General features: G+C 35.7%; 1 protein-coding gene across 8 annotated transcripts in view; it reads left to right on the top strand.

The window, feature by feature from the left end:
• The window catches only part of LOC140138510 (TBC1 domain family member 5-like), a 142,003-nt gene that overhangs the window by 112,966 nt on the left and 4,860 nt on the right, over window positions 1-24,177 (top strand). For 7 of the 8 annotated variants that reach the window (XM_072160790.1, XM_072160468.1, XM_072160399.1 and 4 more), the window contains 8 exons: window positions 3,565-3,615; window positions 9,379-9,624; window positions 14,946-15,088; window positions 15,605-15,711; window positions 16,776-17,028; window positions 18,936-19,141; window positions 20,233-20,268; window positions 23,574-23,673. In XM_072160790.1, coding sequence (XP_072016891.1) covers window positions 3,565-3,615; window positions 9,379-9,624; window positions 14,946-15,088; window positions 15,605-15,711; window positions 16,776-17,028; window positions 18,936-19,141; window positions 20,233-20,268; window positions 23,574-23,673 — 1,142 coding nt within the window. The remainder of the gene's footprint in view (window positions 1-3,564; window positions 3,616-9,378; window positions 9,625-14,945; window positions 15,089-15,604; window positions 15,712-16,775; window positions 17,029-18,935; window positions 19,142-20,232; window positions 20,269-23,573; window positions 23,674-24,177) is intronic. The other variant, XM_072160598.1, reaches the window with a different exon arrangement.

The raw sequence follows: 24,177 nt of genomic DNA, 5'->3' as shown, positions 1-24,177 counted from the left end.
TGTTTTGTATGCTGAACAAAGTGTAGGCAAAGCAAAAATAAGCTAAGTCTGGTTTTACATTGGTGTCAGTGAGTAATTTGTAGAGTCCATGCATTGGTATTCCTTATCATCCAACACAATGTAAAAATCAATGTTTAATAGTTTTCCACTGGCAATATGGACAAACATATTATGGTGTGCAGAAATATAATATTTTTTCATCAGTTATGATTTCTGTATGCTATGTTTGTCCATGTTTGTTTTGTGAATAATAACCATGTATGATTGATTCATCCATTGCATAGGATGAATATGAATGTCATCAGATGCCACAAACGTGACTGACTACTGAAACTAAAGGAAACCACACTTGATCGAAATCTGTCAATTTTAAACACATTACCTTCATGGTAGCGGGGGTAGAGGTGGTTGGTTTAAAACCAGCAGGGGCGTACCAGGGCCAACAAGCAAAGGGGGAAATGTCCACATCGTCCCGTTGACCCATTATTAAAATGACTTTAATGAGACCAAACCACACAAAAATTTACAAAATGAGTGCAAATAAGGACAATTATGACCTAAAACCAGGCCAGAGGAAGATACCCATTACAACTTTTGGTCAATTTTGTCCTGGTATTTTTGAAACCCAGGGGGAAACTTGACCATCCACCCCAGCATCCGGTTAGCATGCCTCTGATGACCAGTCATTATACTAGCCATATAATACTATTCATGTTCATCATGAGAATTATGGCCTTTGATTTGAGCAACTAATGGCATTTTGCATTCATCTGTACTTGAACAGTACACATTTGAGCAATAATACTTAGAATTCCAACATTTATAAAACAATTACACACAGCTGCACTTTCAATGCTTTTATCAAATACCAAATGCCAAATACCAGTGAGTTCTTTCAATACTGTGATTGCTTTGTAAGAAAATACACAATCATAGCCCCTATAAGTATCATATATTTATTAGATTCTGCGTTGATTTTGTAAGTTCTTTTGATACATCATATGGTTCTTACTTCTGCTATGGAATCAGAAAAAGCTAAACTTTTCTTAATTAAGTTAGGGTCGTTCTGAAAATGCTTCATTGTTCTCCATTGATCAGCTCAAAATACATAAAATACAAGTGAATCCTGATTCAGGCTATTGAAAAGTTTCTGACCGACAGACAGGCATACTATTACTAAGTAACCAAACCTATAAGCAGAGGCAACCCAAACATTTGTGTGGCTATAATTTATAGCCTCCTAGTACAGATAAATCCAAATGGATGAACCAGCAGCTGTCTTGTTGCCAATGTGAGAGGACACACATTTGATACGGATACTTTTCTATTGCTTAGAATGTCATGTTGTAATGAGGCCTGCCTGCTTATGTGTGTATGTAGTGTTTATCTACAAGCTTGGTTACACTGCATTTGAGCAGTGTTTAAACACAGGACATGGCGGCCTGAGGTCTTGTGAGCATCGGTTATGAACTGAAAAGACCAAGGAGGCAAATCTTTAAAGGGTCATCAGGGTCGGATCCAGGAATTTTTGATAAAGGGGGCGCCTTGTGGTAGACGAAGAAAAAAATGTGTTAAAGGGGGTTACCCCCTCGAAAACTCAACGGTTTTGGCCCATTGTTTGCTGTTCATGGCCGAATTTGTTCCTTTTTTTTAAATTTCTTAAAATTTTTGTATTTGTAAGTTACCAGCGCCCTTTGATAGTCAAAAAATAGAGGGACGCCATGCGCCGCCTCTAAATCCGCCTCTGGTCATTTTACAGAGTTTGAGTTTCCACAAAATATGTTTTATTGTTACGCTGTACTTACACATTTCACAAATATCATTTTGGCATGTCGTATGGATCATATAGGTGATAGCTTTGAATTACCTTTAGACTCTACTGCTAGGATAACAAGTGCAACTTTCAAAATGTCATAGCTTCATCAAATGTGAATACTGGATATATTTTGCTGTTAATGTGGGAGTTACCAATTATGTGTGTGCTGCAGAAAAATGCAACATGTTGTACTTGACGATACAGCTACGAATTTTACCTGTAAACTTACAAGATCACTTGGAAACTAAATCATATCAAAACCATGTTAAAAGGGCATTTCGTGATCCACAGCCTCATCCCCCACTTTTCTCAAAAAAAAAGTTGAGATTTTTATATCACTGGAAACCTCTGGCTACATAATGTTTATGTACAAAATATTTCTTGCAGATTAATTCGCTTAGCAAAGATATTGTGAAATTTGAATTACGTTCTGGTGCACCAGAACAAAATTACAACGCATTGTCTATGGAGCAGTGTAATACACATAATCATGCATAACTCGCAAAGGCAATATCGAAATTTTGGGAATAGGTTTTTTGTGTGGATATTTAATGAAAAATTACATAAATAGAGGATGCTAGGATCACAAAATACTCCTTTAACAATTGGTTTCTACTAGTTCTACTACTAGTTTTGGGGCATACTTCTTAAAAATATCATTTAGTTTCAGTGATTCAAATGAACTAGAATTTGAGATGTCATGGTGCCAAGTAATATACTGAACAAAATACGTAAGGTTTTTATTAAAACATAAACTCCCTTGGTTAAGATAGTAGACATGTCTCAAGACTATCTTATAAAGACATCAGCAATTCTAATGATGTTTAATCATTGTTTGATTTACGTCATATGGGCGACTCCTGTGACATTTCAACAAGATCAGTGATAAGAAAATGGATTTTAAAGTAGGTTGTGCAGATACTTATTAGTCCTTGGGGCAAATAATTAGAATATCTTAGTTTGGTGGTCCTCTCCCCCCCCCCCAAATAAAAATATAATCAGCAGTATACTGAAAAATGATTATGTTTGCCTTTCTAAGTAGGTAAGACAGATAACATTAGAAATGGATTCAAATTAATGATGCGATCATAATTGGTTGATTTATCTGTCCAGACAATGACTTAAACTTGAATTACAATTTACTTTCTGCTCCCGTAATTCCACTTTTCCCCCTGATACAATGAAAAGTCAATAACCAGTATACTGACCAATATGACTAATGTTTATGCCTTTCAGTAGATAAAATAGAAATAACATAACATTGGAAAATGGTTAGAATGGGGTGGCATTATGGTTGGTTGATGTATATCTCCAGACTATAACTTAAACTTTAATTATAATTTACTTGCTACTCATGTAGTGCCATCTTCCCCCGATACAATAAAAAGCCAATAACCAGTATACTGACCAATATGACTAATGTTTATGCCTTTTAGTAGATAAAATAGAAATAACATAACATTTGAAATGGTTAGAATGAGTGGACAATAATGGTTAATTTATTTCTCCAAACTATAACTTAAACTTTTATAATTTACTTGCTACTCATGTAGTGCCATCTTCCCCTGAAAATACAATTAAATTAATAACCAGTATACTGACCAATATGACTAATGTTTGTGCCTTTCAGTAAATAAAATAGAAATAACATAACATTAGAAATGGTTAGAATGAGGTGGCAATATGATTGGTTGATCCAGTCTGATACATGTACTAATATAAATTACAATTTTTTTCTACCTTTACAGGGAAATGGTTAAGATTGTGTTGGACCCAGACTTCATGGAGCATGATGCATAGTAAGTATATTATGAAGAGTTTAGATGAAAATATAATGTATCCAAAGGTTGCTGTGTGTATGTTTGTTTGACAATGTTTTTATGTATAATGAAAGACAAAGATAAAAAGACTAGTTTGCGTCTGACGTCATCTGTCAATCAAACTCGACCACGGTTTGTTTACAAGTGTCGTGATGATATGAGTAGCTGAACATGGCGGTAAAACCGGGCGCCTTATTGAATAATTTTGCACCTACAAACATACAAACCATCTCAAAAGTTAGGTATTTATTCATTTTATTGTAGGAAACTTTCTTTCGCGAAGGCACCATGTTACCGCCTTGTTAGAAAAGTTGCTTTTTGCCTTGTAAAAGTACGTAATTTTTCGCCATTTACTGCTATTCCTTTTCTCCGATCGGCACCGGATAAATCGACCTTCCTTGTACGCGCTATTAACCAATCAAGGATCGTAGAGAATTTGATTGCCAGTGATGCAAATTAGTCTTTCATTATAATTGTAACATAATCTGGTCCATGGAGGCCATCGTCATCATCAGTCGGCTGTGGAGCAGGCGACTACAAGCTTTCTCCAACTGTTGCAATCTTGAGCAAGCGAAACAATTTTGTTTGATTGCATGGAGGCCAAAGGAGGCATTTTTGACAATTGAGTTTCTATAATTATTAACGTACACAAATTTTAGGCTACCATATACTGAAAACACCAAGGTCTAGCATACTTGGCTCTAAAGTTAAGAAGTTTTGTGATATCTATTTTCTATTTTTGCCTTGTATCTAAATTCAAATTTGCTGCATTTGGCCTCCATGAACCAGATTGTGTCACAATTATAATACTTTTTGCAATTGTGAGGGGCTCTGAAAGTGAGGGGCTCTAATTAAAATGATCAGAGTATCAAAAGTGTGTCCTTTCAAAAAGAAATTATGCCCATTTCATACAAAATAACACTTAAAATAATAAAATAAGATATTTATTTCCAATAAAACAGGCACAATTGACAAGAAAAATGCTAAAATGCTAGATTGAGGAGGTACAACTAAAAACAAAAGCCTGAATAGAACATGAAGAAATTGGACCAGGCCCTTTAATTGATACAGTCAATACCTTATGCAGTCGTCTAATATTGATGAATAACACGTAGCAGCGTATAGCTTATATTATAGTTCGTGTCTGAATTCTTCATTTGAAAATGAAGTCATATACCGGAGATGACATTTCAATGATGTATTATTATTACTGTATACTGTATCAGACATCTATTTGATGATTCAAGAACATGAGTTGCAGTTGATTTAATAATGTAAGCTTTAAATGTTTGGACTACATACACTATGATAACAGGAGATGCACTACTCAAAACATTCCGAAACTGACAATACCGATTTGCATTCTTTCTTTGTCTGTGTCTGGTGCTGACCAATATCGAGGGTTGTGAGAGCCAGAAAGCCTCAACTCACAATCACCTGCTCCCACAAAATGAGCATAAAGTCATCAGGGCACTATAAAAGATACAGTCCATTAATCATGACAAAATTCAATAGAAAACAAGAGACATTGCGAAGGATTGCATTAATTTTTGAAGACCAAACCAAGGAGCCAACTTATGCTCATTTTGTGAGAGCGAGTTATGGCTTTCTGGTTCTGAACCCTCGTTATGTTTTTCAGTGTCACAGGACTTCAGTACTCAGTAGTTCAAGTGTGCAGTTGCCAGATTATTACTAAGTGAAATGATAGTCATTTGTGACACGATCTGCTCCATAGAGGCCAAATGAGGCATTTATGACAATTGACTTGCTATAATTATTACCTTGTACAAACATTCAGCTATCATATGTGATGCGATCAAACAAAATCAGCCGGAACTCGGAAATATTGAATTTTTAGTTTCTTATAGCATAGTAAAAAGCATTTACAAAGCTGGATTTTGCAGAAAACTCCATTGAAATTGAACAACCAATTCCAAAGATATGAGCAATTAAAGAGTTTCCAAAACAACAGGTAACAAAAGGAAATATTTCCTTTGTTTAGCTATATCTCAAAATCAATATTTCTGAGTTCCGACTGATTTTGCATGATCGCATCACATATACTGAAAACCCTTGGGTTCGTATGCCCAAAACAAGTTAGTTAAGACCTGGTATAGCTATGGAGATTAGTTGTATTTGAGAAGGAACTTTTTGATATTTACATACCTTATTCTAAAGTCTGCACAAAAAGAAACTCAACTGTTATAAACACGCCCATAGCTTCAGAACTAATAATTGTTTTCACATTATTTCAACATAAAAAGAGGGATGGTTTATTTACGCGCATTTTGATACCCAATTTGTCCAATTTTGTTCAATATTAACAATACAGCAGTGTTTTGGAAAAAAATAGCCGAATGTAAAAGTTGCAGCTATTTGTATTGATTTGAAGTAAGCGAGAAGATAATGGCGGGCTTTACGTGCTATCGTGCTGGCATAATAACCATTGATCGCTGTAAACTGCAACTTTTAGATTTGGGTATTTTTCTTTAAAAACTCTACTGTGTTGTTAATATTGAACAACATTTGACAAATGTGGTATCAAAATGCATGTAAATAATTCATCCTTCCCTCTATGTTGAAATATTGTGGAAAACAATTATTAGTTCTGAAGCTGTAGCCGTGTTTATAACAGCTGAGTTTCTTTTTGTGCAGACTTTATATTATTGTAGATCTTGTTAAGGGCAAATACATGTTGCTTAATATTAGATGGCCGCAGTTCAACTTTTTGACTTTGCTAGAAGTAAAGGAGGAAAAGAAAAAGAGTAAAAGAATCCCTCCCTAATTCTAACCTCCATAGATATATCAGGTCTCATGTTTGACATGGTCTAACTTGTTTAGTGCATACAGACCCAAAGGTCTAGCATACTTAGTTTGTAAGTTTTGTGGTGTGTATTTTCTTATATATTTTTACTTAATTTTACATATTTTTTGCCTTTATCTCAATTTCAAATTTGCCACTTTCGGGCCCCCATGGACTAAATTGTGTCACATACGATGTTAATGTTTTTGTGTGTTTTGAATGGCAATATGCAAGTTTGATCGTATAATTTGTTTTTTTGAGTAGTGTGTTTCCTGTCGGTGTATATTACTTTGAGACATGCAATACAAATGAGACAGTGCGGTCTGAATCCAAACCATTTCTTAAATGTCAATTGACTTGTTTTTTGTTTTTTTCTGGACAGTATTCACAAAAAGGGTGCAACTCATATACCTTCTTTAACAATAACCCTAGAGATTGCTGTCTACTGAAGATAGCAATGTGTAGTACATAATCAGCGATTGCTGTCTACTGAAGATAGCAATGTGTAGTACATAATCAGAGATTGCTGTCTGCTGAAAATAGCAATGTGTAGTATGTGGTCAGAGATTGCTATCTACTGAAGATAGCAATGTGTAGTACATGGCCAGAGATTTGCTGTCTACTGTAGATAGCAATGTTACTAAAGATAGCAATGTGTACTACATAGTCAGAGATTGCTATTTACTGAAGATAGCAATGTTACTGAATGAAGCAATGTGTAGTGCATAGTCAGAGATTGTTTTCTACTGAAGATAGTAATGTGTAGTACATAGAGATTGCTAGCTACTGAAGATAGCACTGTACTACATGGTCAGAGATTGTTATCTGAAGATAGCAATGTTACTGAAGGTAGCAACGTGTAGTACATAGAGATTGTTATCTACTGAAAATAACAATGTGTAGTACATAGTCAGAGATTGCTGTCTACTGTAGATAGCAATGTACATGGTCAGTTGCTTTCTACTGAAGATAACAATATGCATTATGTCGTTAGAGATTGCTATCTACTGAAGACAGCAGTGTAAAGTATGTGGTCAGAGATACTATCTACTGAAGATGGTAATGTGTAGCACATGGTCAGAACTATCTACTACTGAAGATAGCAGTGTGAAGTATGGTCAGAGATTGTTATCTCTGAAGATAGTAATGTGTAGTATGGGGTCAGAGATTGCTATCTACTGAAGATAGTGTGAAGTATGTGGTCAGAGATTGCTATCTACTGGAGATAGTAATGTGTACTACATGGTCATAGATTGCTATCTACTGAAGATAGACATGTGTAGTATGGGGTCAGAGATTGCTATCTACTGAAGATAGCAGTGTGAAGTATGTTGCAGGCATGAGAATTATCAGGCTTTTCCCTGAATTCAGGCAGTTTTCTTGTCCAGATTTAAGCTTTTTTTTTTTCAGCCTGTTTTTTGTCTTTTCACACACTTTTTCAGGCAGATTTCAAAAAAGCTGTTCTCATACCTGACATTGTCAGAAAATACTATCAACTAAAGATAGTAATGTGTAGTGCATGGTCCGAGATTGCTATCTAGATAGCAGTGTGAAGTATGGCATCAGGGATCTATAGAAAATTGTAACATGTAGTACATAGTCAGTTGCTATCTACTGAAGATAGTAATGTGTAGCACGTGGTCAGAGATTGCTATCTACTAAAGATAGCAGTGTGTAGTACATAGTCAGAGATTGGTATCTACTGAAGGTAACAATCTGTAGTACATAGAGATTACTGTCTACTGTAGATAGCAATACACATGGTCAGTTGCTTTCTTCTGAAGATAACAATATACATTACGTCGTCAGAGATTGCTATCTACTGAAGATAGCAATGTGTAAAGCATAGAAGATAGCAGTGTGAAGTATGTGGTCAGAGATTGCTTTCTACTGAAGATAGTAATGTATAGTACATGGTCAGAGATTGCTATCTACTGAAGATAGCAGTGTGAAGTATGTTGCAGGCATGAGAATTTTCAGGCTTTTGCCTGATTTCAGGCAGTTTGGTGTCCAAATTGACACATTGGTTTATTGTCTTTTTCAGCCTGTTTTGGGCCTTTTAATGCCAAATTCACATGCAGTTCTCAAAAACGCCATTCATGCCTGACATCATCAGAGAATACTATCAACTAAATATAGCAATGTGTAGTATATGGTCAGAGATTGCTGTCTAGATAGCAGTGTGAAGTACATCATCAGAGATCTATAGAAAATTGCAACATGTAGTACATAGTCAGTTTGATGTCTGCTGTAAATATAAATGCGTTGTACGTAGTCCGAGATTGCTGTCCATGGTTCATAGCAGTATGTAATATAATGGTCAGAGATTGCTGTCTACTGAAGATAGCAGTGTGTAGTACATGATTAGAGATTGCTGTCTATTGAAGATAGCAGTGGGTAGTGCATAGTTGGAGATTAATGCCTACTGAAGATAGCAATATAAATGATGGTCAGAGTTTGTTATCTACAGCAGATAGCAATAGGTATGATGGTTAGGTATGCTCTCTTCTGAAGCTGCTGAAATTATTAATGTGTGACACGATCTGGTCCGTGGGGGCCAAAGGAGGCATTTTTGAAAATTGGAGTTACTGTAATTATTACATTACACATAGAATAGGCTATCATATACTGAAAACACCAAAGGCCTAGCATACTTGGTTCTAAAGTTATGAGGCTTTGTGATGTGCATTTTCTTCTGTATTTTATTGTTTTTACTCCATATTTTTACCTTTATCTCAGTTTCAAATTTGCCGCCTTTGGCCCCCATGGACCAGATCGTGTCACATATGCTTTACATGGTCAGATTGCAACAATCCACTAAAGAGGGCAGTGACCAGTCAACTGAACAAATTGCCCTTGGTTTCTTCATGAATGATAGGTCTATGCAGCTGGAAAATGTTATAATCGACTAAACATTTTTTGTCATATTTCTATTACAGTACAATGTTTACTCATCTCATGGAGACAATGGACCCATGGTATCAACATGGCAGGGACCACAGAGCGTACAAGAAGAAACACCATCTACTAAGAGCTGAGCCATTCTCCAGGCCACCGGACTATAGTCCTACATCACCGCTAGTCAAGAAAATCAATAGGATACAAGAGATTATATTGAAGAACCAAGACACAGAATTGTATTTGCATCTGTCAAGGCTAGAAATACAACCACAGGTGTTTGGCATGTAAGTTATGGGTCTATTATACCATGTCACTGCCACATCAGGGGGAAAGATATTATAGAGCTGTATGAGGTATTCTTAAACACTAAACAGATATAATAATTTTGGTAATCTGATTGGCTTATCCTCATATCTGAGCCGTGTTATATCTTGCAATAGATATGCATATACTATATTTTTGGGATTTTAGCAGATTTGCCAACTTCATGGACAGGAGTGAATTTAATTGAAATGGTCACAAAAGTGGACATAAATTAGATCAAAACATAATTTTAGGGTGAGAATAAAAGTACTGTTTTGAGACCCAGCCATCTATCTATTTAGAGGTTAATAACTGCGCATCGGTTATTTGGAGGGCATTGTGAAAAATCTAAACATTTTGCCTTTGGAACCGAGGAATATCCCGACCGAGGGATATTCCGAGGTCCAATGCAAAATGTTTAGATTTTTCACAATGCCCGACATATTACCGATGCAAAGTTATTCACCTCATTCATAACTGTCACTTTGATCTCTTCAATGTACAAAATAACTCAAAATTTTGCTCAAAAGTTTGTAAAATAGATGATTTTTACATCTTTCCTTTCCAAAAATCGATCAGGCTAAAACAGGACGACTAATAACAGTGCGTAATAATAAGTGCGTATCACAATCTGGGCAAATATGGTAGCGCGCAATCCAAATACAGCAGCCAGCGGAGGATACTAATATTTACTTTTGAACAATTACGCATTTTGCGGTCAATTGTGAGATATTAATGACCTTGATTTGCGTTGACGTTTTCACAAATAACTAAATTTAATTGAATCGCATGCATCGCGTTTATTAATGAGGTTATGAATGCCTAATATGACACAGTAGATACCATTATTGTCATGTGGAACAACTCAATAATGGTATCTAGCGTGTTACATCAGATGATGGATACACGGCTGGGTCTCATAACAATACTTTTATATTTTAAGTAGTATAAGAGGTAGTTATGGTTTAGAGGTTAGATATATAACTACAGGTCTTTGGCATGTAAGGTTATTTTATGAGAAGTAGCTAGGGCTACTATGCTACTACATCAAGATAGAATTGTATCCGGAGAAGACCCCTTTTATTGCAAGAATTGACATATTTCCTTACATTTTTGTGTATAGAACGAAGCAAAAATCCATTATAACTATAATAGGCCACACATCCACTATTTTCAGCTGTAAATATCACCACGCAAAGTTTGGTGCTAATCAAAGTATAACAATATTATATGCGTCTAACAAGGCTAGCCTAGGAAATACAAGAACAGGCCTTTGGCATGTAACTTTATGCAGGGGTCAGGGGCTTACAAGGTAACATGGTTGTAACATGAGAGTATAGCAAGGGTAGCTGTTTACAATTACAATGTTTAGCTAAAAGGTGTGGATGTTGAGTGGTTGCTATGTGCAGAATCAAGGGGTAAAAATAGGCAGGCTCTAGGCTCAATTGTCCACTGGTTACCCTGGAATAGCTGCCAGTTAACCTCTTGTTTAACATGACCAGGAGCTACAGTAATTTTTCTCATGCACAGAATGTAGTTTCAATAGATCAAGTGGACTTTGGATTCACTTATTCACATGGGCAGAATGAGGCAACCATGCTGTGCACTTGAGAACTACTCTGCATTCCCCATCTACCTCGTAGCAAAATCGTGTAGGATATTGTTTATGTACATGTATGGTTAGGAATTGGAAATGTTAAGTTTACAAATTCATAAGAAAATGATACATTAAATCAAACCATGTGGTAAGGTACTAAATTAATTATATGCAATTTTCATCATAATATCCTTTTAAGGGATTAGATAGCAATGTTGCCCAGTAATGTTTGTGGGACCTGAGAATACATCAGACACTCTAAATTGCATTCTGAATACAAGGAATGCCCTTCTGATATCAATTTATTTTAATTTTGTGAAATTCATGATATAATACAAATTTTAGGTCTTTTGGTAAAAAAATCTATATCTTCAATACAAATGGTCAAAATTTTCAAATGATTGTCTGCTTTTTCTCCCAGTTACATACACTTTTAGTGCATATCATTACATTTATAAAGTTTACTTCGAAGGCTGTTAAATATTAAAAATATAAATTTTTAATAATTTACCATAAAAAAAAATCAAAATTAATTGCTATCAGAAGGGCATTCTTAATATTCAGAATGCAATTTTAGTGTGTCTGATGTGCTCTCATTCTCAGATCCCACAAAAAATACTGTGCAAATGTTGCTGTCCGATCCCTTACTGAAACAAGAAAAGATGTTACTACTGTCAACTAATCTGGCCCCAAGTAACACAGAATATGTAAATAAATAAAATATGTGTATCAGCTTTTGCCTTTAACTTAGGAGGCATAGTTTGTAATCAGTCTGCGCTCAAAGTAGACATGTAGTATCTACAAGTAAATAACATTGTGTGTTTTCATTGTTGAGGCAAATATTTTGGAATGTTTTCAATCTGTCTGCTCCCAAAGTAGTACATAGTATCTGTTTGTTAGGCAAAAAAATGGTTGTTTGCTTGTCCTGCGGTATAGTTTTATATCATGTTATTTACATATTTATGAATATTAATGAGCTTATTTGCATATTGTATATTATTTGTATTTACAAACCTTTGTTATTTACACACATTTGTGTGGGGGTCACCTTAATTTTGAACCACATAATTCTAGTTATAGATGGGTCAGTTGGTCAGTAAAACTTTTGCTTTCTGCCCCCCCAATAGTAACCATAGTTTGATCAGCTCATAATTGGTGGGAATTGTTAGGCATTTACCACTATGCCGAAAAGTAGACCCACATTTAAGAGTGATATAGTTGACCGGTTTCGTCTATATTTTGCATCTTAAAGAAAGTACATGTAGATTTGAATTAATAAGGATGCTTCTTGCGACATATCAGAAGATATTTATCGAAATAAAATATATTGATGTTATAAGGCCTGCCGATTACAAGCTGATTAAACTATAGTATGTCAACATTCATGTATTCTCACTCGGGTCTACAAAATTATGCCTAAGGACTGGAGACACAATCTAATGCTTTAATTCTAGTAAACATCACTTTTGTTTGGACAAGCTTGTTTCTCAAATGCACAATTCAAATACCTTTGAGGTCTATTGCAAATTGAAGAAATGTGACGCTGCAGTTGTGTTATATTGGAATATCAGATAGTGGGGAATAATAATAAATTATAATAATTTATTTCTTATATAGCGCAGTACAATAAAATATCTCAAAGCGCTTTACAATAAACATGATAATAACACATACAAATTTATACATGGAAAGCAAATATATAAAATACACTGGTTTTTTAAAAACTATGCACATATAAAACCAATTAACATGATTAAGAACAAGATTAAAACCTATACCAAAACACTGCATAAAGGGAACATGAATGTCATGAATTTTGAAAGCACAGAAAATAAGTTTTTAGTTTCTTTGTGTCGGACAACTTTTCAATGGAATAATTCAAGATATTTGATGAAGATAATAAAGAAATATTTTTCGTTTAGGACAGGTGGTCGGACGAGGACAAGAAAACAATCCTCTTTTTGGCCTAATTGACAAACTTGATACTGCATTATTACTTGTAATACAGACATGTCTAGACCTAATAATAACATTAGGGATAACCATCAAAATTTCATGTTGACCCTATTGCTACAAAAGATTGTTTTCTGAGTAGAACTAATCAACAGAAGTATTTTGGTGGTTAAATGGTCAAAATCGGTCAAAAACTTTTCAATTATGAATTATCAAAGTTTCCCATTCTGACCGGTCATTGGAACGAAATAAAATGACAAGGTCCAAAAATAGCAGTTAGGGAGCAAAATTGGCATAAGCATATATTTACCTTTATATATTTCTTTATTTTAACATATTTGCAAACATGAAACAAGCATATTGTGAAAGTATCAAAGGGTTTCTTATGAAATGGCACTTAACTAGTCACTGGCATAACTTATTTTTTCAAACCAAGGCATTGAAATCATGCATTTAGAGGACATTTGCCAAAAATCATCCAAGATAGCCGATATGGCACAAAATCAAAATTGCACTAAGTAGGTGAACTTTTTTTTCACAACCAAGAGTTTCAATGTTATTGGGTTTAATATGACCAATTAGTAGGTGTATGTAAACAAAATCTTAAGTTTTGAAGGTCATTGACTCATTCACAACAATAGAGATTATCCTCATCATGCTCATGTGTATTCCTGTAGTATTCCTCATTCAAACCAAAGTAGCACTCAATACATTATGAGTATCTTTGTTCAAACCAATTCAATGCTTGACCTCGGAGTTACCTGCATGACTATCGCGGGCTATTTTGAAACAGTTATGGTTGCACATTCAGGTACTTCTTTTGAAAGTCCTAAACAAGGTATAGCCAGCAGCAAGTTGTAGATGTTATAGGCCTAAATATAAGAAAACGTTTAGGGTTAAGATCAGGTGAACAATACATCGAATGAGCACGAAACTTCACATTTATGTTCAGAAAGGTGTCTTCTTAACATGATTTGAAAGGAATATAAAAATTCCAAAGGGAAGCTGGTGATTTAATTTGTAACTCGAGATCTACTTGTTCAATTTTTAACCTTTTACAGAGGGTATGATAGAGGTATTACTGGCAACTCTGCCAAATTACAGCTCAGTAGGCCACGTTTTTCACCTGATCTTACTGATTTGAATATTTTGTGCCATTCTTGAGCAGTGCTAAACTCAGCCACTGGCAATTAAGCGCACTGTGGCGATGGACCAATTTTGACTCGCACTTACAGAAAAACAAAATAAGTTATGTTGCTGTAATTTGCAAGATAGTTACAAAATATAATTGGCAGTAACTTCCCAAATTTTACAGAAAAATAAAAGAATGAGATCAATTTAGAAATGTATGTGCAAGCAGTGCACAGTTGAGCTCCCTGCATGTCTATGGGAGTGTTCTAATCAAGTTGATGGTTCATTGGTCATCCCTAATAACATGTCAATAACCAACTCACCAATGCATTGTGGGACAGCTTTTGCAGTTTTGGTACACATCGAACTCTGACCTATCACGAAAATTGTTTAAAAAGGTTTTACTAGAATAAAAACAAATGAAAAAAACCAAACATGGTTGTTTCACAAATTTGTTGTTTCACAAATTAATGATTTCAAATATTTTTAATGATAACATTATTACGGTAATAAATGAATGAATAATAAGCAATTTCCCCGATAGGTCAGAGTTACCAAAACTGTCCCACAATGGAATTTGTAATGCCGATATCGCTTATTCATTTCTTTTCTTGACTTCAGACGGTGGATACGACTTCTTTATGGTAGAGAATTCACCTTGATGGATTTATTAGTGTTATGGGATGCCATCTTTGCTGATAGTTTTAGTCTTGTGCTAGTGGATTATATCTATGTTGCAATGCTGATGCTGGTCAGGGAATTATGTAAGTATACTTGGGATAAAAGCACACTTTTACCAATTTTAATGCATTTTGTTCAAAGCAAATGCCACTATATACCTGGCTCTTTTAAGTTGATACATAGGCCCCAACATGTCATCAATGTTTATGAAGAGGATTTTAGTTTACACCCCGATTAATTTGTTCATGACCCTCTGAGCTCAGAGGAGAGAGCTTTGAGTTTTACCTTAAAAGAGACAGAGTGTGTGAGATTCAATCAGTCATATAGGACTGGACAAAGCCAAAAGCTGTGTATTAAAAACTAAATAAGATATTTTACATGAATCTGTTATTTCTCTACTTAAGTAGAGAAATTAGCTACATGTATTTGAATGGGGCTTCAAATTTGTCAAATACTGCTGTTTTCCTTGTTTTGCCCAAGGTTTCATTTCTGTAAATAGTTGAAAAAGACTGTAAGAAACATTTGTATAATTATGTTTAGTAAACAAAAATTGTTAATTCTTATGTAATGTTTGTTGATTTGTGTCATTATATCCACAGTAATAGCAGCTGACTACACTCACTGTATGGAGTTATTAATGAGGTTTCCTATGGTTGGTGATGTACGCTTTATTATAGAGAAATCTCTGCATCTCAGAGATCCTAAGGTTAGTAGCAATTGTTGCTGTTCAGAAAAGCTTTTTATTGTTGGTGTTCAAAAAAGCTTTTTGTCCTGTACAGAAAGGGAAAGACTTTTTTCATTTCATGTAAAATTTGGTGATCTTAGCTACAGGGAGTATCAAAATGATTGGTACCCATCAGTTTCCAGTGATTATGGACAAGACTGCCACATCGAAATGCAACATAGGGGCTACCTTATTTATAGATGAATGTTATGAAAGGTCTTAAAGCTATAAATCTTGGGCATTTCAAGAGGATCTGATGTTGCATTTTGAAGAAGTAGGCTTGTCAATAAACACCAAAAATGACGAGTACCAAACATTTTGATACAGCCTGTATCATCATAAGCTTGTCTAGTAAGTGTAATTTAAAAACCCCATGTATCTCAATTTCATTATTGCCAGTGTAGGATTGATCAGTATTCATGGCGTAAATTGTCATTTCGTGTGGTTCATATTGACGAAACCTAACAAATTTAATAAGGTGTGTTTTTATTTACAACATGGTAAAACTTGTAAATGTAACAAATGTTATCAACATGTCTGTTACTGATATGCACAAGGCTTATATTAAGCAAGCACCCAGGCTTTTTTTTTATCCCATGGTTGCCCAGTTTTGACTCCTGGTATGTCCAATATTTTACACTACAAATTATAGGACTAGGAGCCATCTTTGAGACCAGGAGCTCATTTTAGCTCCTGGTCCAGGCATACTTAATATAAGGCATGGATATGCAGGATGTATGGTTAGTGGTATACAATACAGTAAAAAGCTACTTGAAAAGCTACAATCAGAATAGCTAGTCAATCATTGTCCAACTCTTTAAACATTTGCGGTAGAAATGCATTATGGCCATATCATAAAAAGAGGCTTAGTATTTTTCAGTAGCATACACCACTTAAAAATATGCTATGTTCCATGTGACGGTTTAGTATGATGCAGGCTTAAGATCAAAGAGATGAGAATACTACCATGCTTCCATAATTTTATTTTGAGTGTGTTAAATTTATGTGTTTTATGAGATTTTGTGGACATGATTTCATTTCTACAGAAATACGCACGACCAGCTAACTATCAATTCCAGATTCTCCAGCAGACTCACGCTGGACGCATTAAAACAGTGCATCACGTGGCGCCGCAAGGAGCTCGTAGCGGCAGCAAACAACCAACGGGAATGACCATTAATAATACGTTCAAGCAGAAGACATCTGCAGTGGTTACATCTGGGTTTAATAGTCTAAAGAGAATTACTACCAAAACAAAGGCATCCGATAGAGGACCAGGAAGAGCGAAAACTACAGACAGTAAGTATGGTGTAGTAAATTAAATCTCATACTGAAACTAAAATTTGCAACTCACTTTGCTACGTTGTGTCGGAAACCATTGGACTTCTTCAGGCATCTGATTGATGATCGTGTGATGTCAGATGGCGAGAAATGTCTCGCAATGCCGGATCCCATGCTTGTGACAATTGAAAACAGAGTCCCTCTTTCCTGTTAATGGTGGCTCCTTAACTCTCTCCCACATGGATTCCCTGACCCCTCTTTCAAACCACCTCTCCTCCTTGTCAAGGATATCTGCTTCTTCAGGATTGAAGAAGTGATCAGTGTTCTGACGTCACACCATCATCAATCAGGTGCTTGATATACCGCTCCCTCCGAAAAATACCTCGGCCCAAAACAAAACCCGACAATTTCACACAATGAACTCAAAATAGATGGTGCAAAGTTATTATTGTCATTCATTACCATCGTATCTGATATTTTGAACAAATCAAAATGGCATTTTTTGTAATTTTATGTCATAAAACACTGTTAAATATAACCAGTTCTAATTATTGTTGTAACCTACCCTACAAAAAATTTAACATTTGCGCCGACAACAAGAGCTACCAATTACAGAAGCGCGATGGTATTGAGTAGGCGTGTGCGTTGCCATGTTGTTGTAACCTACCCTACAAAAAACAACAACAACACGCGCGTGCAGAAGTCATTATTGCGCGTCAGGAGTCATTGTGACCGTGCAATTAGTGCACGGTCAGGCAGTCAATTTCATTTGATTGGATCACCGGCTTCGCGTATATTAATGAGGTTATGAATGAAGTCTGATGGTTTGGGATGCAACATAGCAAAGTGAGTTGCAAATTATAGTTCCAGTATTATATTTAATTTACAAAATAATGTTTTGAACTACAGGATGAATAATCTGCACCAAGATATGTGTATGGTATACTTTGATCAGTACATAATAAGCGGGAATACTATAATGAAAAGTTGACTCACTTTAAGAGTAACATAGATGACCTGTCCTCAGTAAGCTAGCCTTGATTCAAGCCGTAGTGCATTTTAGGATTTATCTTCATTTGACTTCTACTATAATACCACATGTTTAGAGATATGAAGAAAGTGTCAAATCCTGCTTCTTTCTAGTTTGCACAAAACACAGCAAGAACTCCCTGAAGGCATGTCACTATTAAACAGTCAACAGGGGAGGGAGGACTTTTAAAATATCACACCAATTGGGATTAGATTAATTAGTAAAGATTATTTTTACATACAAGGGACTAGGCTCTAGGGTATTATAGGCCTACAGCATGAGACAGGGAAGTGAGAGTTCTGTGGTATACCAGTGGCTAGAATAGTACTTTGGTATAGGCCTATACTAGTTCTTTTAGCATGTTTTAGGGGAGGGAGGACATGTTAGAACCGGGGCTTGGTCATAGAGTGACAAGGGCCATAGCTGAAAAAAGAATAAGATATCATATCACAGAGACATCAGGTCCGAAAGGGCTTGAGCAAGTCTACAGTAAGCAGACGATGCATAGGCCATGATTTCATATTCTTGGTACTTCTGGTGATATGTCTTCCTTCCTTACTTCCTTCCTTCCAATACTGTGCAGCTCTCAGATGGCTGAGAATAAATGCACAACAATGTCACAAGACATTTCTCCAGATAATATTTATTGATATTAGTCTGTAGTATTAGAATGCCCGCCTATTTGGGACTGATCAAACTATAATCATACAAATGAGATTTCTATATTTCAGTTTCATAAGTTTTCATCCAAAAACAGTGGAGATTGAATATGATTATGTCATGGCAAATCATAACAACAATTCACCATGATGCACTGCATGTGTGGTAGCACTTGGATTGGTTAGTATAAAGATATAGATCCTAAAATATGTTGAAAATTTCCAAATTACTCCAGATTTACCACACCCACTCGCTCAAACAACAGACTTAGTATCAGAAGTAGCCAGGAAGCCGCTCAAGAGTACCAAGCCTGGAGGAGAGACTAGCATAGAATTCTATTCTCCTGGCGAGTCATCTGCATTGGTTGCAGGACCTAATGGTATACCAAAGAAAGACAGTACCAAACCAAAAGGACAGGGCAAAAAGGCGGAACCAATGGAGGTAAGATGTTGAAAGGTTTGAAAAATTTGATTCGCAACTATTATAACAATTTACTTTAAATACCTTCTAACTGGCAAGTCAGATTTGGCAGTCCTCAAGTGTTGGGTCAATGTTCACTCTGAAGTTGTATGCTGCGATTTTGGTGCAAATAAAATTAGATCTGGCTAATTGTCATTCTTAATGAAACAATGTTTGGCAAAATATGTGAATTTTTGAGGCACAAAGACTCTTTTTGGTGCACCTTAATTCTAGAGACTGAATCATAATTAGAGGTTATGCTTAGCTAAAATTTAGAAGCCAAATTTAAGAATCATTAGAATAGACCAGGCCTTCTCAACTAGCGGCATGCGCGGCACTTGTGGCGCTTGGAGTTAGTCGAGGTAGCGCACTGTTAATTTACTAATTTTTTAGTAAAAGATGTAAAAATACCACATCTGAGCCCTTAGAAAGCCCTAAAATCTCAGAGCTTCTGGTGGTGCTGCCCCCTGGACCCCCGCAGCCAGGGCTTTCAAACTGGACCCCTTCCGGGCCCCCTGGACACCACCCGTTATGTGTTCGGTTGCGCACACGTTCCCCCACAAAATCCTCCCTTAACATGTTGGCACTTCATGATCACTAACATTTCCCAGTTGGCACTTCAAATAAACTAGTTGAGAAGGCCTGGAATAGACCCTATAGCAAATGCTAATAATAGTAGTAACAGTTGAAATGGCAACTATGTTGGAGGTATAGGCAACACGTATGAATGACAATTGAATCACCTGCAGCAATCATGTCTGATATATTGTTCTCTAGAATCCGTCTTGGAAGATAGTGATTTAATAACATAGTATTGGGCTGTTCTATTTGAAATCTATACACCCCCTATGGAAGACATGACCTTAATCTCACACATGGGGGGGGGTCTCAAATGGAGTCACCCATTCAGGTAACCCCATTTGAAGTTCACACGCCCCATGTGGGAGATTAAGGTCATGTCTTCCATAGGTGGTGTAAGGATTTCAAATGGAACAGCCCATTGCATAGGGTAAAAGCAGAAATTAGAATGATTAGAAGTACGTTGACATAGTATGTTACAATAATTCTATCAGGTATCAGCTGAGATGTGGTACAGATCCAGGTACAAGGTGAGCTGTAGATCTATGTCGTCACTTTTGGCAATAATTACTTATTCATGAAAGCTACTACTGATTTGCACCTGCAGTATGTAATATCTATAAAATATGCTTAAATTGCTGGGATAATTTATGTATAATAAATTGATTTATATATGCACATAGATACAAACACAGAGACAACTTGCTTTTGTTGGTGAATAGTATGTGGTTTTGTAGTTACTCAAAGAATCAAGACTATAGTTTGATCAGCTGGTAATCGGCGGGAATTGTCATGCTTTTACCACTACACCAAAAAGAAGACCCATGTCAAGAGTAATATTGTTGACTTTTCTGATATATTGTTCGGGTTATGATAAAGTGTAGGACTTGAATTTAAGATTTGTGGTGCTTCTAGCAAGATTATTAATATTAATCTGCAAGGCTTGCCGATTACAAGCTGATCAAACTATAACATGTTAGATTTGTATGTGTCAAATGACACACTGAACACTCACTTCCATACACAAATGCACACACGTATGATGGTTTACATCCAAGGAATTTGCAAAGTGTTTTTAACTGCATAAACAAGCATACTAACTTTCATGATTTTGGACTGTGTGGTAATTTTTCCAGTGTTTTGATGATTTTACTAGATACTTTATTGGGCATTTATTAAAGATATGTTTTAATAATTATATGGCAACATTGATGGACATTTTGCAGTTCAACATGCCTAAATTATGCTTTTTTGATTCATATATTTTTGTGAAAAAGTGGTGAAAGCAAAATAAAGGGGGAAAGTGTCCATCTAGATTTCATAATTTATGTTGTCATTTTTGTCCAGCGTTGCACCTAAACCGTATTCAATGTGGATACAATTGTGTCTATTTCAAAATGGAATTTTATGCTCAATGTTTTAAAGAGGGATTTTTCATTTTATTTTAATAGTTGTAATGTAGTAAATTAGGGAATGATAAATGTAGAAAAAGAGTTTCAGAAGGGATCTGTTAGTAGTATAGTTTGGTATAGATTTTTATTTCACAAATTTTATTATGCACTATTCCTGGGTGGTGTAATCTCACGTTAGTGAATCGTTGAATATTTGTAGAAAGGTCATGGGATTATAGTTGGTGCTTCTGTAGTTGTAGTTTATGCATAATATGGAGCTGTAAAACTGAATTGATAGATTTATCACTAGTAGTGGCAATTGTGTTTAGTTAATGTACTGGATCATATTCTTTCTCATGCATGAAGTAACAATAATAATTATATCTCATTGTTTTGATGGTCAAATAGGTGATTGCATCACAAATTCACTGACTCACCAAAAAAAGGATATCTGACTTTTTGGAATTTACTATTTTTACAATATGACTTCCAGCTTTGTTATTGGTTCCAAAGAAACATGTATAACAACATCCTGATTATGAGCTGTGCAAGATGTACCCGTTATATAGTTACAAAAGCTTAACATTTTGAAAAGGCAAATTTTCTTTTACTAGGGTTAAAAGAAGTACAACAAAAACGGATGTGTGAAAAATACATTTATGTTTTTACAGTTTCAGTTCAAATTTTGTATTTCTTATTTGATAGAGCATCATGAGAGAAATAGATCTTGAAAGATGTTTTATTATTATTTTTGACTAAAAGTAATGCTAGTGATTGATCTATTAATTCAGCTTATTGCGGGGCAGCAAATACAATCCATTAACTTTCATGTTGCGTAATTTGGTGTACAATCCAGTGGTGTATTGTTATAGAAGCAAACATTTTAATAAGTCCCATTGAAAATTGCCAAAAAATGGATGATGACCTGTCAATCAAGCTTTATAATTGGCGGACTCGTAACATCATGGATTGATATAGAATCATTTGAATGATGTGCCAGCAGTTGGACTTTGCGTAATGTGTGATTGATGTGCGCTATATGACTTTACACGAGAGTAAGTTCAGAGTAAGTTGATGCGCGCATTAACAAAAACCAAATAATTGTTGCCAATTGTACACCGAAGAAAGTATACACCACTGGTATAATCTGCAGAAACAGTCCATACAATTAACCAAGCCGTGCTCTCACTATAGTACAATAACCCTGATAATATGGGGTTACTTATAACTAGTCTCAGCCAGCAATGTAATAATTTAACATAAAACATATGAAGCTTTATGATTTTTAAGCTACTGATAGTGCACATTAATTTCCATTTTTGAAGAGCTAGAACATTTTGTTTGCAAACATATGGGTATTTGGTAATATGTAACTTAACTGATTTAACTGATGCTGGTATTATATAATTTAAGCTAGTCATTTATGATTGTTGTACATTGGAAATAATTTGGGTATGTTATGCAATAAGTATGAAACTGTCTTATTGGGAAAAATAGGTTTTGAGTATTGGATATAGACTGCACTTTTATTACTGTGGCCAGAATAAGTAGCTTGATTCTGAGCTCAGATAAACATGAATATATTTGTTATTTTATGACCAACTCCCTCTGATGTATACTCAATGGGCCAATGAAACTTGGCTATAGTGTGTCTCTAATGAAGTTGAGAGTAACTCCATGTTGGGATTTCGCAGTGGCAGATTCAAATCAGTGCATTTACGCTGATCCGCTGTCAGCGTATGCCCTTCTATGCATGTGTATACACCCTGCAGGATTAGATTAGCGCGTATGATTCAAATCTGCCACTGCGAAATCCAACATGGCATTATAGTCTCAACTTGAGACAAGACAGATTATAGCTCAGGTTTTGAACCCAGAGTCATCCTAAACAATGACCCACCTTCTTATTTGTGCTCAACAAGCCATCCAGGTTCTGTGTCCAGAGTCATCCTAAACAATGACCCACCTTCTTATTTGTGCTCAAACAAGCCATCCAGGTTCTGTGTCCAGAGGAGTCGTCAATTGAGTTGTGATTATAAAATCATGACATGCTGTTGTGAAATTTTGTTTTATTTTCTATATACATATCTTTGAAACAAGCTGATTGAAGTAAGAATCAGGAACGGTAATTATATGATGTCAACATCACTGATATTGGACATTTTTTAAATGGAATGAAGACAAATTATCCTTCCTCATTCTTCCTCATTGTACTCTTCGTATAGTTATGATGGTCCCAGGTTGGCTTCAATGTTTTGGTCTTGGGGCTCATATCTGCTAAGGGATGAAATCAAAACTCGACCGGCGGTTGACTGCCGGTTCCGTCCGGTTGAGTGTTGATTTCATCCCTAAGCTTTTATTGTCTGCTATGTACATTGCATGGATATGAATTTCTCTAAAGTAAACATAACTGATGAAGCATGTAATTATTTTTGTAACTATAGGAAGAAGACCCCTACCAGCAGGTGGCTCTGTTACAAGGCAAACTCAACGATGTACAGAATATGTGTCAGTACTGCTCAACCAAAATGGAAGCTCACGTCAGTAAGTAGAAATTATTTTATGATGCAGCTAACTGGTTGAAAAGAGGGTGATTGCATGGAAAAACGGTGGTATGATCGACGGGAATTATATAATAAACACAATTTTTCACCAGGTTCGCTGTCAGAAGTAGCTATGGCTCTAGCTACTATGGGCTATTTGCGGGGAGGAGATAAGTTTTAAGTGGCCGCTTATATAGGTTCGAATTGCAACCAGCATAATCACGAAGCTCCTGTGGCCAAGTGGTCTTGTAAACCTGAGGTCCTGGGCTCGATTCCCAGGCAGGATCACTTTTTTGCTTGTCTCCTTTTAATTTCGACGGTGAACCTGGTGAAAAATTATGTTTATTAGAGGGTGATTGATTGATCATTTAATTGAAGGTTGCTTTGATTTATTTATTGACGGATTGATTTAGTAGTGGTTGATTAATTGGTTGATCAATCAGTCCATTGATTGATTGATTATGTAGCGCGAACATCGCTACCGGAGCTGCTTGGAAATATCACA

Source organism: Amphiura filiformis, chromosome 1 (genome assembly GCF_039555335.1).
Source record: "Amphiura filiformis chromosome 1, Afil_fr2py, whole genome shotgun sequence".
NCBI classification, from domain to species: domain Eukaryota; kingdom Metazoa; phylum Echinodermata; class Ophiuroidea; order Amphilepidida; family Amphiuridae; genus Amphiura; species Amphiura filiformis.
Note: the sequence above shows the minus strand (reverse complement) of the source record. Positions and strands in the feature narration are given on the sequence as shown.